We start from the raw sequence: 14,297 nt of genomic DNA, 5'->3' as shown, positions 1-14,297 counted from the left end.
CGAACATGCATGAACAGAGCCACGGGTTTCTATCTCAACCACTGTTCAATTCAGGGTGGACTTCACTGACCCAAGTTCACAGTGACGCCAGCCGAGAGCTAGAGAAGGAGTGGGCTTTGCTAGAAAAGGCAGAAAATGACCCAAATATCGTCAGCTTCGACTGCGAGGCTCACCCAAGGCCGTGCAAGCACCTCGATGTAACTTCCTTCCCGACAATCCGTCTGTACCATCGCGACGGCCGAATGGATCGGTATCGAGGGGAGAGGAAGGCCAGAGAGTAACTATGCAACCTGCCAAGTCTCCAGCAAGTTTACGTGATTTACTAATCATCGACTCGGTGTATTGCTAGAATGGGCATGTTTATTCACCGCGCCCTCCAGCCGTTCGTGATTGAGACAGTCGAGTCCACGGCCGGTGCCCTGAGGCTCCTGGATGACGTTGTCATCATGGCACACCCTCTCCCGGACGACTGGAGCCTGTACGAGCGCTTCAAGGCGCTGGCAAAACAGTACCGCGACCGCTATAGCTTCGTCGTCTCCTCGCCAATTCAGGACACATCTGCCCTGGCGTGCTACAACAACGTCGACGATGAGAAGCACGTGACTACAGAAGTCGCGACTGTGCAGGCGCTCGAGGACTTTGTCAAGCTGTGTTCAGACCCGCTGATTCCAGAGCTGACGAGGCAGAACGAGGTACAATACACGAAGGTGAGTCCGTCACTTCTAGTATTAGTCTGTGACGGGTCTAACTTTCATTGCTGTGTTAGACCGGCAAAAGCATACTGCACTACTTCGCTACGACCGAGGCAGAGAAAGAGTCGTACAGGGTAGAAATGCGGCCGCTGGCAAAGAAGTATTCCGAGTTTCTGCATTTCGCCATCACCGACGCCGACGACTACTCGGACATACTGCCGGCCGTTGGGCTCAAGGCCGGAGCGAAGACGGGCCTCGCCCTGGAGAACCGCAACACTGGGGATATGTTTCCCTACAAGAGAGCCAAGAAAATCACGGCCAAGAATGTCGAGGACTTCCTGAACGACATTATTGACGGGAATATCAAGCCTTGGAACCAAGAAGCAGGATCGGGACAGGAGGGGAGGAGCCATGAGGAGCTCTGACTAAGATTGCATTTTATGCTAAGTTGAGATACATTAGTTGGATTAAATAAACAGCTTACCTGCTAAGATGCCTTGGTAGAGGTGGTTATATTCTACCGTGCCATCTGTAAGCGGCCATTTAGATACTTTGTGTATGTCTGGCAGCTTGGCCGGTCTAGAACCAACAGCTATGCCTTTTTAACCTGTTTAACACACAGAGTCTTGATTAATTGACCCGAAGTTATTCCAAAAATTACGGAAACATTACATCACCCGCCCTTCAAGCCATCGTATTGCAAGGCAACGACCGGAACGCGCAGAAATGCAAAATGAAATAATGTACACGGCAACTAGAGGCTCAGCCATAGCCGCCAGAGACAGAAACGAAACACACAACATCAGATTCACCAACGCCCACTTACCTACTCCAAGGAATTTGTTATTTACACGGCAAACGGCGTCGAGGCCGGCGGGTTGCTCTTTGGCATGGCGCGGGATGAGATGGTGGCACCGGTCTTCTCGACGCAGTCAAGCCGCTGGTAAGACGCAGCAGCCTCGGCGGAATCCAGGGGTCGGTTGGTGACCGCCTGGTCGGGCGTCGGGGTTTTTTTCTGCTGGAACACGAGACTTGCTGCAACGGGCAGATGGGATGCTAGAGGGAAGGCGTTCATGGGAAAAGACAGCGCCTCGGTCAAAAGGGTCAAGTTGAGTCCGGACCCAACGAGGTTTTTCACGGGGCCCAGGTCACGTAGCATGCGGCCTGCCTCGGCGGCGCTGGGATTCTGGGAGCCCATGGAGCCTAGCTGGAGCGACCCGATGGTGACGAGATCGATTGGATTTGCCGTGAAGATTGGGAGCATGTCCAAGCCAGCCTCTGAGGTAGAGACGTCGTCTTTGTCTGAAGCGCCGCTGAAAAAGCCGGCGGAATAGCATGTTGACGCAGACGACATGTCCGAGGTGTTACGGCGGGTAGCTCTTCGCGCCTGCATGAGGACAATTGGGGACGCCGGAGGGACCATCCAGAAGTCAGGCGTCTGCGAGGAAAGGGTATCTTGCGACGGAGGCATGGGACCAAGCGAGACTGGCTTGAGGTAGTGCTGTGAACCGTGGGCGGTTTGCGGGGACACCGGGACTGGAGAGCCGGGAAATACCCGCTGCTGCTGCGGCTGTTGTTGATGTTGCTGATGTTGCTGCTGCTGGGTCGAGTGGTGCGGGTCGACGACGAGCGTCAGCTGATAGAGAACGGCGGCAAGTACCATATGCGGAAGCAATGGGGGCAGATACGCAAGCGAGTGTCGCGTCTGGTATGTGCTAGTGAGGAAGATGATGGCCTCTGAGGACTGCCGGCAGACAAACTGGGGGGTCACGTCATTGCGTAGCCGGGGGACCGCATCATCTTCAAGGCTCGCCGTATTCGCAACAAAGGGTTGGAGGAGGCGGAATAAACAGTAATGGTACCATATGCTTGGAGTTTAGATTAGCACATTGTTTTCTCTCTCACAAAATCGCCAAAGGGGTGTAATCAGAATCCGGACATGGGCAGAGAAAGCCTTACTGGGCAAATAAAAGATCTGGGCCACCGTCAGGAATTCGTGTGGAATCCTCTGCAAACTGCTTGTAGCAGCCAATGCACTTCTCGTATGCTGCTTCCAAATCATCGGCCGTCATAGCCTGGGAGAAGTTGTAGGACGAAAAAGTATGGACTGCTTCCGTGATCTCGAACACAAACCGAGCGAGGGGAGGGCAATGTTGCAGCTCGGCAAAAAAATGCATTTGCAAGGAAATCCCTAAGCGGACCACAAGATTAGCTTCATTACAGCATCCAGCGGCGGTGGAGCTGGCTGAACCTCGTTCGACCCGTGCCTGGGGGGCATCATCTTCTCCCAAGTCATGCGAGTTGGGCTGAAGTCTCATGAAAAGAGGGCCGGCCTTGGGTTCAAGATCGCCTGCAAGAAGTCGTAGAATCCTTGTTGCGCTTGCGCGTTAGAAACCCGCATATGTTGGTCATGGTCTTGTTTTCGCCCTTTCTTCCTCTCATGCTAGGTACTGCTTACCTGATCAGTGAGAACCCTCCACAGTAAGCCAATGCCCGTACGGCCTTGAAGTCATCGTCTAATTGGTTGTATTGCTGTTGGGTTTGGAGGCTCAGGTGGATAGACGCCCTCACGGACTCTTCGGCGAGATCGCAAGCCTCATTGTCGTTGCCATGGCTCATCTCGGTCAGTGCGAGCACCCCTAGGGCTTGTATACTAGGGAGGTTTACGTGGGTATGCTCAGAAGCCAGCAGCCTTTTGGCCTCTCCTAAGAAGGCGTCGCCGAAGCTGACTCGGGAGATGAGTTGGGAGGCGGAATCAAAGAACTTGCAAGCTCGGCCTAGCATTGCATTGACAAGTGCCTCGGAACAGTACCGTGGATTTCCGTGACGGAAGTCATCCATGAACTGAGATTGTGATACTAGCGACAACGAGGGGAAGGAGCACGAAAAGAAACTGGCGAGTAAGCGCTGCACAAGACGCGTGTCTGATGTGACGCTCGTCCAGGTGCACAATATTGGCTCCTCGGGGATTTTAGAAAGGGTTGTTTCTACAGGAACCCGTGCACCTGGCGGCAGAATACCCAGGGCTGAGATGCTTGGTTCAACGCCGGGCGGCGGGAAGGCCGGATTGGCATAATTTTGAAACGAAAAGTGGCTTGTTGGAGAGGGGCCGGCAGAGAAGCCGGCAGAGAAGCTGGCCCGGGACGCGCTCTCAGGTGAGCTCCCGGACTGGCCGAGACCCCGACTTCGCGGACTGCTGAGGCTGGCAGTTCGGAGTCTTTTGGTCAGGTCCGGGGCTAAGGAGGACGGCAGTCGAGATTTCGGGGCCGAGGGCGGAGAGTTGCTGTCGTCGGAGAACAGAGTGCCATCGGCTACGGCGCGCGGTGGTTGAGATGGGCCGCGTACGCATCTCGTTGAATGGATCCACTCAGCTATCGCATCAGGGGGCTCGTCGTTTCGCAAGCGGTCCAAGACTGCCTCCCATTGCTTTGGGCTGTTGTCGGTGAGAGCCTGTATCAACGCATGGCCCTGCCGCTGCTCTGCTCGTAGCCTCTCAATCTCGGACCTCAGGTGGTCTTTTGTTCGCCACTTCTTGTCCTCGTATACGCATTCTTCCCCACGAGACCTGCATCTCCGACACGGCATCTGGCCATCGCACTAGCAGGCGGTTATATTAGCTGGTGCCTAGGTAAGCCCCCCCAGCCATGGGGGAAGACGATAATATATGAGGATATAAAGAAACGGAGGGAGGTTGAACAACGTCCGCCAAGAATGCGCAAAGTCTTTGAGATAGGTCTGTTTGTCCACTTGAACACACCTTGGTTCTCTTCCTGCGACACACGAGGCATGCATTTGGTGTGAGATGCTGTCTTGGCATGGTGAAGAGCGTGTTTCGAGCATGAATTCTCAGTAAAGCCTCGAGATCCCACCCGTCACCAACAAAGGGAGGGGGAGGTTTTGACTGCCAGCCGTCCGCTCTACCACGATACTCGAGCTATTATACCGCCGGGTTGCAGGCGGCAAATGGCTCCTTGCGCACAGCGGGTAGCCCTGAGCTGTCAAGGCCGACGGACGGCTTCTCGTGACCCCTGTAAGCTGTTAGTGCAAGTAGTCCGGCACTGGTGCGGGAATGGGTCATGGGGGATGCTTCAAGTACACCCATCTGGCGCCGTAAGACATGTTAGGCCTAGAGATGGAAGGGTATGTACTTACATCTTGTTTGTGCGCATGTGCTCGGTACTTGGGAGCAGTACGAGCGCAGTCCCAGGTTTTCAGCCCAGCCTCAAGTCATCGCAACCTCCAAGCCTTTAGGGCTAGGGACGAGCTGGATTGAGTGCTTGCAGTGGCGTCATGATTTAGAGGAAGTTAGTAGTAGACAGCACCACCCTACCGGGAACAGGGAGCTCTCGTGTTCAGACCCTGACACTTTGACACAGTGGCACGGCCGATTGATCTTGGTGAGGAAGTCAAATCGCCGTCGAATACAGCGAGAAGGATCACCGCCCTTAGCTATCTGGAAAGTCATCAAGGAATATGCCAATGCGAGCCCCGCTGATCTTCCAGGGTGGCTCATGCCATACTTAGCCTACCTATCAAGGGTTCAGCGACAGGTTGCCCACATATGTGGGTATGAGGCTTCTAGTGTCTGGGATCGGACGTGTGAGAAATGACGACCTGTTGACGATAAATAGGTAGCTTACCATGCATAGGCGGCCGAGCTCTTGAAGAGCATAGCCGTCTGAAACCCCATATATCCGTGAAATATTGAGCTCCACACACATCTGATTAAAGTTGCCTCATATATACGACTTCATTATGCAAGAATGAGACACATAGCTGCCGAAGACACATATCTTGATGAATATCAGAAGGCAAGTTATTTGGCATCGCGAAATTCTGAGATTGGTTTGGCCGGGCTCCAATCTGGCTCATAGCAACCCCGCAGGGCTCAGGTGGCGGCTGCAAAGCAAAATTGACGATGAGCCTTTCTCTTCTCATTATGACCGAGCTGGTAATTTCCGAGTCACGATAGAACCGATGGCTCGATACAACTCGTCCAGTCATCGGCCACGACGCAAAATCCAGAGGCAATTATTAAAGAGATACGTGCCGCCTTGTATCCTTGTCGTGATCAAGAGTTCAACTGTAGACCTGGTCTCATAATTGTGAAGCATAAGTGTGAAGTGGGGGTGTCATGAAGTGAAGTATGGAGTAGTTGGTTTCGAGACAACTAGCATAAAGCATAAGCGTCTTCGGGGCGGTCTGTAAGTCGAATGAAGAGCTGGTGAACACCTTCGTTAGTGGCGATCCCAAGTCAAATACGACAAGTCAACATGAAGAATTCCAATGCGCCGCTTCGTTGCAAGGATGTGAAGTGGTTCGGCGGGCGGTAGCGCTCAGAATCATGATTCAACGAAGAGGCTGGCATTGAGCAGATGCACTGTCCAGGCTAGCAATGGGCCAGATCGACGGCTTTTGTTGTTTAAGAGCGCAATAATGACATAACGAATGCATCAAATTAATGGAGACCTGCAGCCTTGGTGGAGACCTGACATAATTTATACAGAAAATGAGAAGGCGGCAAAAACCAGTGTCGTCTCTTGATCTTCTAGTTCTTCGGATGTGGTTTGTATGGAAAGTCTCTCGTATATTTGAGGTGGCAACACATAGCTTAAAAGAAGCTATCATGTTTTTATTGATCAAGTGAGGTGGGACGGAGAGTGCTGGAGTGGGTTTGTAACACGTGATCTCGCGCCCCATATATTTTCCACTCCACATCGACCTGGGATTTCCCTCCGCCAGGAACCCTCCACGAGAGAGGAACGGGCACCACTCTCACGCCCGCGTCCCATCCCTCTGCCCAGCATGCAGCCAACAAGGTGTCTTCTCAAGAGATCGGTGTGGAAAGGTATGTTATTTTTCCTCATGCGGCGGGTGATCCTCCTCAATTGAGCTCATTCACCAATCCGGACAGTGTCGCAATCTTTACTAACACACGCCCGCTAGGACCGCATATTGTCCCGTAAGAAACCCCAACTCGAACCCTGCGACGAGGTTCATGACCATATCGAGTCCTGTCACCTGACTATGCGATCGTACAAATTGACTGACTGGGCGCAGTTTGCCAATCGTGCGCCCCGAGGTTGGGAAAAAGATCGTGCCGATCAGGACCCAAGCGCGATCAGCCACCATCCTGCCCAACTTCGTCGGCCTCAAGTTTCAAATCCACAATGGCAAGGTGTATCATGACTTGACCGTTACAGAAGATATGGTGGGCCACAAGCTCGGCGAGTTCTCTACGTACGTCCCGTCCTCGGCACTCCTTGGATAAAGAACGGTGGCTGACATGTTACTGGATGCCTCTAGAACACGGAAGCCCTTCAAATGGGCCAAGAAATAAGCCAACTTGCGGCTCTAGAAACGACGAATTCAGGATTATTGGCGTTTATAACCGGCAGACTTAAACCCTTGAGCAAGAGGAAGTTGTAACAGTGCGAATGGCGTTGGGGCTCTGAGGTCGAGGGAGAGGACACAAGGAGAGCCTTTGCTGTGATCGACAATGGTGACCGAAGCCTTCTTCTCATCATGCTGCATTTCAAGGACGAGCGTCGAGTAACCAGGGCACTAACGCAAAGGCGCTCAGGCCGTGTCAAAACGCTTTGTATATATATCATTCATCGTATGCAGCTTTGACTGGACGAGCTAGCGGGAGAAAGCTAGCCTCGTCAACTTCTGCTGCTGCGCTTGTAAAAAGGATACCAAAGGGAAAAAAAGACAACTCTCTAACGCCTTTAGCCGTGCTCGTAACTCCGTATTCCGCTGAAGCCAACCTGATGTGACAACCCTAGCGGCCAGGGGAAAAAGAAAGAAACCCCTCTCCAGAACGTGTATGTTATGACGACAATCTAGTGTCCGCACTCCGGGAAAGAGCGCACATGCTCCTTGACGAGCATGATAAGAGAATGAACATTTGGGTCTGTTTGCGCCTGCGCCTGTGCCCGCGCGCCCGCGTCCGCGTGATGCCAATGCCATAGCTTAGCGGTAAAACTCACTCCGCTTGACATTAACACCGAACTCGCCAACCGCCATGCCTAAATCCTCCATGGTCAGCACGGTACGGTTCTGGCTGCCGCCCTGACCGCCACCGCCATAGCCCGGTCTCTGGATGCCTAGCGGCGCGCCGCGAGCCTGGTCCTTATTCCCCGGCTGGTTGGCAGGCTGCCCGGGGGCGGGGAATCCAGCTGCCGCGCCGAGGCTGCCCATGGGGTTGTTCGCACTGGTGTTGCTTGCGCGAATGCGGCTATACTGATAGGCGTCAGCGGCAATGTCGGCGACAAACTTCTGCGTTGCCAGGGCGAGAAGGCGGGCGAGGCGCTGGTCCGTCTGCGGCGGTGGCGGGAGCCCGGCGCGCGTCATGTAATAGTTAGTTACAGCATCGGGAATCTATTAGACACGGTCAGTTAGATATAGTCAGTCGCGGGATGCGGGAAATAAAGCAGGCAATTCAGGAGTGTGGGGAAGGGTGCATACGACGGGCGCATAATCGTCCATTTTGTTGAGGAACTCCTTGAGCGACGCATCTTTACGCGTCGCGGCCTTCGAGTCTGGGATAGGCACTGGCGCAATGGCCGCATCCGCATTTGAAGCTGACGCCTCCGCTGGTAATTGTGTGCCGTTCATGCTAGTAGTAGCCCCGGCAGGAGCTTTTGGCTCGGCGTTCTCTGTGGGCAAATTGGTTGCCATTTTGTGCGATGCTTTGTTGTCGCGTTCTCCTATGGTGAAGATGCAAGGCGGAGGTTGGCGTTGGAGGGGCTCGATTTCCGGGGATATCACGTGAGAGACCCGCTCTGACGAAGAGGGCTAGAACACACCGTGACGCTCAGGACGGATGACAGGAACGGATTGATTGCTTTCTACGAAGACCACGAGCGATCCTGTTAGCTAGACATTTGCGCTTTATATGCCCGGCGAAAATTTTGTTCTTGCACGGTGGTAAGTCGGCTAGTATAACTCTATCGGTGCCGTTCAATTACTTGACTTTTTGCTATACATACCGCGGCAAATACATGTATTCATTTTGGAATGTTCGGAGTGATAGGTGTAAACGATCTAACTGTGGAAGTCGCTCCTAGAGTAAACTAATACTAAAATATTGCTTTTTACTTAATACAACAGAACATTGAAGAAATACGAGTTACTTGGCATTGTTCCGCATAGAATATGCACCAGTTGTCGAATAAATCATGTATTATTTGCCGTATTAAGCAACATGGTAAATGCAACCTCCCTACTAAAAACTCCGTGGTAGAACTGTAATTAGCGGTAAAGCCAAACCCTTCTTTACCTTATAAGCTTCTTTCATCTTAAACCCAATCCAATTGCCTGGGCATCTTTAGTTTTGTGTATGAGAAGGCTGCTTGCAGAGTTGCAATCTGGAATTTGTAATCCGGCATAAACCTGACTTTAGTTAAAATGCCGGGTAAACCGTAGTTGAACATGTGCAAAGCGCCCAATTCTTCTTCAGCGACATTTAATCTCCGAGAAAGGAGAAAGGAGAAAAGACCAAGATGGGGCCAGGGTCAAACAAACACGCAATGTTAGCTGCGTGGCCGTGGTAAGTTATCGCAATTACCAGACTACGCAGACAGATGATCTGGTCTTGGTCTATTCATCGACGCCTGCTTCGGGTGGTAGGCATAGATTCGAAAGCGTCGTCCTCTGAGATCTCATCGTCACTGATCTCTATTGTCTTTTGCGGAGCTTTCGCAGGCCTTTGTGATTGTGAGAAGTTGAGTGTGGTTTGTTTAGCTCCTCTGGCAACACTACGAGTTGCTCTGGTGGGTTTTGGCGGCGGCGGTTTTTTCGCCGGTGGCTCGTCTTCTTCCTCTTCTTCTTCATCGTCATCATCCATAACAACATCTTCCTCCTCCTCCTCTTCTTCTTCATCACTGTCATGGAAAGGGTTAGGCTTCTTGCGACCCCGTGTCGGTGCCCTCTTTGGCGCAGTAGCTTTCTTTGCGGCTGGTGCAGCTTTCTTAGCTGGGGCCCTCTTGGTTTCTCGAGCGGCCGCGGTTCGTTTCGCTGGCACTTCTGTTGCTGGTTCATCCACAAATAAGTCATCGTCATCACTAAAAGTGACACCGGAGGTGTGCTGTGCGCGGCCGCGTCCGCCCGTGGGTGCAAACTCTGGTGAGGGTGGCAACTCCTCAAGCGCGCCAGGTTGAGCCGTCCAGTGGCCATTCAAGTCGGAATCCCAATCGCCGGGCTTTTCTTTGAAGCGTCTCTTGCGTTGGGCCTGCTTTTGTAGGCCCGCAGCAAAGCTGCTCTCCATAACTTTCCTGAAATCATCGATGTGCGCGTCGAGATCGTCTGCAATCTTTTCATCGTCAAGCTGAAGCAGGCCCCTTACCTGGGTCGAGAGCGAATCCATTACAAATAGCTCAACGGCGTGCTTGTCGTCTTTGCTAACGAACTGGTTGACGGCGTCCCCGAAGGGAGCTTGCGGTAAAATTTTGAGAGATTGCTGAGCAAAAAATTCCTGCACAAGCGTATCGACCTTGATGGTGTCGGCCGAGTCCGTAGCTTCTGCGATGCCCTCTGGTAGATTTGCGGTATCCTTTGCCTTTCCTGCTCCTTGTTAACCCCCACCCACGACATTTACTTCGCGGATAATGGCGTAACTTACTGGTAGCTCCTGTTTTCTTACGATAGAAGTAGACTACATCGTTCTGGTTCGCAACCTTGCCTGCGAAGCGGTTGGAAAAGCGTTGTGGGTTTTCCACCTCGAACTTGGCCCCTTCGGGAGCGGTATATTCTACCTTGAGTCGAATCAAGGGTAGGGGCTGCTCTTCGTCGTCATCCATCTCTTCGGCCCCATTGATCGACAGCCAGGATGCATTGGCCTCCTCTATCATCTCTTCCACAATGGCCATAAGCCGTTTCGTAATGTCTTGGCGGTTATCCTGCTTCTTCTCGAGGCCCTTGAAGCGCTTATCCGTGGCTAGAACAATTTCACCCGTGACAAATGGCCGGACTGTCTTCAAGGCAATCTTTTCGATCGCAAAGTTCCTGCCAGTGAGATTGAGGATAGCCACTTGCTTGGTAACAGCCTCTCCCGGGATGAGGGATGTAGCAACCGATGACCCTGGCTGCATGACGAAGAACCCAGTTTCTTGGTTACGCTGAGGGTCGATGAGACACTCGTGCTCATGGCCCCATACAACGAGGTCCATAAAATCCGGGAGCATGTTTTCTGGCAGATAGCTCGTGGGGGTGTGCGCGTAGTGGTTCTGGTGAAGTGTCAAGAGATTGAAGAAGTCGGCCTTTTGCTGACCTGGTCGATAGAACTTGACTTTGTTATCCCGAAACGTGCGATGCATGCGCTCATCGCGCACGTTGCTCACTCCATACAAGGCAAGCTTAGTCTTCCCTTTTTGCAGCAATACCGGCTTCACTTGGATATTGTCGGCCTCGGGGACGCGACCAAAGTAGTTGACAAGGCCCGCTGCCTGCAGCAGGTCAAGAGAACAGTAGTGGCCATCGCCGCTCGGGTCGTCGTGGTTGCCGTGGATCGAGAAGACGGGGATGGAGATATTGATGTCAGGGTCTTGGTAGTTGACGTGGGGAAACGCGCCCTCGAACACTTCTGCAGCGTCGCTCAAAAACTCGAGCTCGCAGGGTTTCATGCCGAGACAGTTCTTGCGGAGAGAGCGCATGACCTGGTACATTGACTTTCGAGAGGGCTTGTTTTCGTGGAAGAGATCGCCACCGAGGAGGACCATGTCGACGTCGTGCTTCTTGGCCAGCTGCATAATCTCATCGAAAGTGCGCCAGCTGTCGTCCTTTCGGATGGGATCTCGCTCCTCGAATCCGACATGGTTATCCGTCGAAATCAGGATACGGATTGTATCCGTCTCTGCAGCGCGTCAGAAATGTTCAGCAAGTGCGCCTGGATCCCAAGGGCAAATCGAAGCTGTAGTCCGTCCTTAGGGGAAAAGACTGCAAACCTACCTGAAGCTTGCGGCATTGTGGAAAACCCGGCCCCCGTTGGTATTTGGTATGGGTACCGAGACTTTGTAGAAGGATTATGCAGAGCACACGGCGTGTTCCTGTGGTAGAGCTTGACCTGGCGATACCGTTATTCTTTGTGATGCCAAACGCGACAGAATCACGAAGTCACATGGCCTGGCCACTCTTTAACTTTGAGGGGCAGCTCTGGCAGGCCAAGCGCAGCGCTGTCAGGCACCCGCGGGCGGGTTTTTGGGGCAGAATTTCAGAGCTAAGGTGAGTGGACAAAGGTCCCTAGACTTCATTCCACGGGCGAGAAACACCACTTCACAAACCCCCTCCAATGGCCGTGACGGGGGTTCCATTGCTGTGAGGTCAATTGGAGTTTAGGTACTACCCATTGTTTATTGAGCACCCGTCCCTCGAGTGTCGTAGCTCGGAACGAGCACGTTTGTAATTTCCAGCAGAGGCTCGGAAAGTCCTCAATGGTTCGAACATGGCAGACCTCCCCAATGCTCCCAGAGCCCCGCGGCGCACGCGAGCTGGTGGTCGAGCGGGTGAGCGCGCTTCGGTCATGACGGTGGCTCGACAGGCAGCACGCGCCGCTTTCACCACAGAGCGACTACGGTCCTCTCCCATAGCCCATGCTGCCATTCCAAGGTGTGAGTTTTATTTTCACAGTGCTCTCACTTTATTTTCAGCCTTTGCCTGAGAATCTGTATCGTCGCAATGCGTGTCCCTTCATGGCCATTCGTCACAGCCTTCAAGACGGACTGTTCACCCTTGACCTTGACTGTTCACTTTCGCCTCCTCACCACCGTCTTCTCACCACGGCCGGAGCTCCTCGTCACCCTCCTTGGGGCAGGCCTCATATTCTTTTTAACTCTCACTTCATTCTATCTGAATATCCTTTGGTGCACTACTTATACTTCTTCCCGCCTTGCACCCCCCTTCCAGGTCTTCTAGGCCTCGGTCCTCGCCTTTCGCTACCTCTTGCAACGCTCAACACATACCATTCACCCACAATGTATAGAGCCTCACTCCGCCCAGCTGCAGTGCAGCGGCGAGTGCTTGGTGAGTTGGATCCTAACAGGGACCTTAACGCTCCTCGTGGCCGGACAAAGCGGGCTCCCATCACCTTTGAGCAGGAGAACGAGGCCGCCGTCCTTACCGGAGTTCGGCTTGGAATATACGACGCCAATGAAGTTATTTCGTGGACTAACTATCAATCCCCTGCCGTTGCAGCTTCCGTTGGAGATGTCCATGACTCGGACGACGAAGACTTGGCACAGCTTCCCGACAGTGACTTCCAGAGCGGGGAAAGCAGCGATGCCGACATTGAGGCGGGGTACGATCAGGCTGACGATGAGCTACTCGGCGAGGTTATGGAAGAGGACCTGGGCGAAGCACACGAGCACGATGAGCGGGCCGGCTCCGAAGAGCAGCAACAGGGGCCGCCGTTCGATCCAGCGGCGATAGGCTTGAAGGAGATCAACAACCTAGCCCACTTTGGTGTCAGCAGCCACAAACCCGGAAACGGTGTAGAAGAGCTGCTCAGCGATGACCTGAACAAGTACTGGCAGTAAGTCCCGCAGTTTCCCTTTTGTTGTCTCTCGCTAACACAGGCTCCAGGTCGGATGGGCAGCAGCCCCATCTGCTTACAATACATTTCCTGCGTCGGGTTGAGATCCGCGCCATACGATTTTATGTCGACTACAAGCAGGATGAGTCATACACGCCGACTCACATCGTTTTCTATGCTGGAACAGGTCACCACGATTTGATCCAGTTTGCCGAGGTACCGCTCGCCAACCCTGTCGGCTGGCAGGATGTTCCCATCGCGGAGTGCGGCGGAGGCCCGGATGGGCACTCCTTGTGCTGCTGGATCGTGCAGATGCATGTCAAGGAGAACCACCAAAACGGCAAGGACACACACATTCGTGGTATCAAGATTTTTGCCCTCGACGAGAATTCTGCAGGGGGGGCCGTTGGCGACGCCGTCCACGAGATGGAAATCAACATTGACCACGCGGCAGATCGATTTACCATCCAGAATTTGGCTATGGACGAGGATGAGCCTTTTCGAGAACTGCTTGACTCGCTGGGCGGCAATAATCCCAGCATGCGATATCAAGCCAGCGAGGGTGGATTTTCCTTCTTTCCCGACTTCATGCGCGACCCGGAAATCCGATGAAAATTGGAGGCTGCTCTGTTTTATTTGGCGGTGCATTACACAAAGCCTACGGCATTGCTGTGGACAAGGTTCGGTGGTTGGCATTTTGTAAGCATTCTAGGTCTCAGAAAGGGACAATGGGCTATGAACTAGGCTTCACGGCGTTGATGTCCATCTCATTATGCTGTATATTTATGGTGGTCCGGCCAGCAAGCCGCATCTTTTTGCGTCTCGTAGCTGGAAATACCAGGCGGGAAGCCTGCGATTTCAGTCCGGTGTTAACGTTGAGCAACGAGTCTATGGATAGGCCAAGTCTAGGTAGATACTTGGTAGCATTATTAAACTGGATGGGAATATATCATGCTGGACTAATGTGACGAATCCGGTAGGCATGGGCAGTAGTGAATGAAGACTAAGCTCATATCTGAACATTAGGCTATGTCTTTGCGCAAAAATGTGTCAACACGGTGTAGGTATTGCTAGAG

At 53.0% G+C, this 14,297-nt stretch overlaps 6 protein-coding genes across 6 annotated transcripts; 3 read left to right on the top strand and 3 right to left on the bottom strand.

Moving 5' to 3' along the window:
* Positions 1-5: 5 nt before the first annotated feature.
* Positions 6-1,117, top strand: B0T26DRAFT_852861 (thioredoxin-like domain-containing protein; the record flags this gene model as incomplete). The annotated part of the gene is made up of 3 exons (XM_060447655.1): positions 6-277; positions 350-707; positions 767-1,117. The coding sequence occupies 3 exons, from the start codon at positions 6-8 to the stop codon at positions 1,115-1,117; spliced, it is 981 nt and encodes a 326-aa protein (XP_060299221.1).
* A 317-nt stretch (positions 1,118-1,434) lies between these two features.
* B0T26DRAFT_257660 (uncharacterized protein) lies at positions 1,435-4,466 on the bottom strand. Its single transcript, XM_060434023.1, has 4 exons — positions 3,151-4,466; positions 2,944-3,062; positions 2,652-2,883; positions 1,435-2,560 (listed from the first exon to the last, which is right to left on the bottom strand). The coding sequence occupies exons 1-4, from the start codon at positions 4,275-4,277 to the stop codon at positions 1,540-1,542; spliced, it is 2,499 nt and encodes an 832-aa protein (XP_060299220.1). The 5' UTR covers positions 4,278-4,466; the 3' UTR covers positions 1,435-1,539.
* Positions 4,467-6,497: 2,031 nt separating this feature from the next.
* On the top strand, positions 6,498-7,032 carry B0T26DRAFT_642793 (uncharacterized protein; the record flags this gene model as incomplete). Its single annotated transcript, XM_060437475.1, has 4 exons — positions 6,498-6,540; positions 6,639-6,654; positions 6,753-6,932; positions 6,999-7,032. The coding sequence occupies 4 exons, from the start codon at positions 6,498-6,500 to the stop codon at positions 7,030-7,032; spliced, it is 273 nt and encodes a 90-aa protein (XP_060299219.1).
* Positions 7,033-7,667: 635 nt separating this feature from the next.
* B0T26DRAFT_606760 (transcription initiation factor TFIID 23-30kDa subunit-domain-containing protein) lies at positions 7,668-8,360 on the bottom strand (the record flags this gene model as incomplete). Its single annotated transcript, XM_060435831.1, has 2 exons — positions 7,668-8,075; positions 8,163-8,360. Coding segments are annotated over 2 exons (606 nt in total), but the record flags the coding sequence as incomplete, so codon positions are not given.
* Positions 8,361-9,032: 672 nt separating this feature from the next.
* On the bottom strand, positions 9,033-11,832 carry B0T26DRAFT_257586 (Mre11 DNA-binding presumed domain-containing protein). Its single transcript, XM_060434022.1, has 3 exons — positions 11,643-11,832; positions 10,318-11,547; positions 9,033-10,259 (listed from the first exon to the last, which is right to left on the bottom strand). Exons 1-3 carry the CDS (start codon positions 11,656-11,658, stop codon positions 9,301-9,303), a joined length of 2,205 nt encoding a protein of 734 aa, XP_060299217.1. The 5' UTR covers positions 11,659-11,832; the 3' UTR covers positions 9,033-9,300.
* A 71-nt stretch (positions 11,833-11,903) lies between these two features.
* B0T26DRAFT_706000 (galactose-binding domain-like protein) lies at positions 11,904-14,171 on the top strand. The gene is made up of 3 exons (XM_060441787.1): positions 11,904-12,301; positions 12,597-13,221; positions 13,272-14,171. Exons 1-3 carry the CDS (start codon positions 12,136-12,138, stop codon positions 13,831-13,833), a joined length of 1,353 nt encoding a protein of 450 aa, XP_060299216.1. The 5' UTR covers positions 11,904-12,135; the 3' UTR covers positions 13,834-14,171.
* The last annotated feature ends 126 nt before the right edge of the window (positions 14,172-14,297 follow it).

Source organism: Lasiosphaeria miniovina (assembly GCF_030549165.1).
Source record: "Lasiosphaeria miniovina strain SMH2392-1A chromosome Unknown B0T26scaffold_3, whole genome shotgun sequence".
Classification (NCBI taxonomy): domain Eukaryota; kingdom Fungi; phylum Ascomycota; class Sordariomycetes; order Sordariales; family Lasiosphaeriaceae; genus Lasiosphaeria; species Lasiosphaeria miniovina.
This window is presented reverse-complemented; position numbering and strand designations above follow the sequence as displayed.

Bases quoted from the DNA above. Each gene is read 5' to 3' on its own strand.
- B0T26DRAFT_257586 (XM_060434022.1), bottom strand. The intron at 10,260-10,317 runs GTAAGTTACGCC...AACAAGGAGCAG, and splicing joins TAAGAAAACAGGAGCTACCA to GAAAGGCAAAGGATACCGCA.
- B0T26DRAFT_706000 (XM_060441787.1), top strand. From the start codon at position 12,136: ATGGCAGACCTCCCCAATGCTCCCAGAGCCCCGCGGCGCACGCGAGCT. The intron at 12,302-12,596 runs GTGAGTTTTATT...CCCCCCTTCCAG, and splicing joins CCATGCTGCCATTCCAAGGT to GTCTTCTAGGCCTCGGTCCT. The intron at 13,222-13,271 runs GTAAGTCCCGCA...CACAGGCTCCAG, and splicing joins GACCTGAACAAGTACTGGCA to GTCGGATGGGCAGCAGCCCC.
- B0T26DRAFT_257660 (XM_060434023.1), bottom strand. From the start codon at position 4,277: ATGCCGTGTCGGAGATGCAGGTCTCGTGGGGAAGAATGCGTATACGAG. The intron at 3,063-3,150 runs GTAAGCAGTACC...AAGCGCAACAAG, and splicing joins GGAGGGTTCTCACTGATCAG to GATTCTACGACTTCTTGCAG. The intron at 2,884-2,943 runs GTTCAGCCAGCT...TGGTCCGCTTAG, and splicing joins CCAGGCACGGGTCGAACGAG to GGATTTCCTTGCAAATGCAT.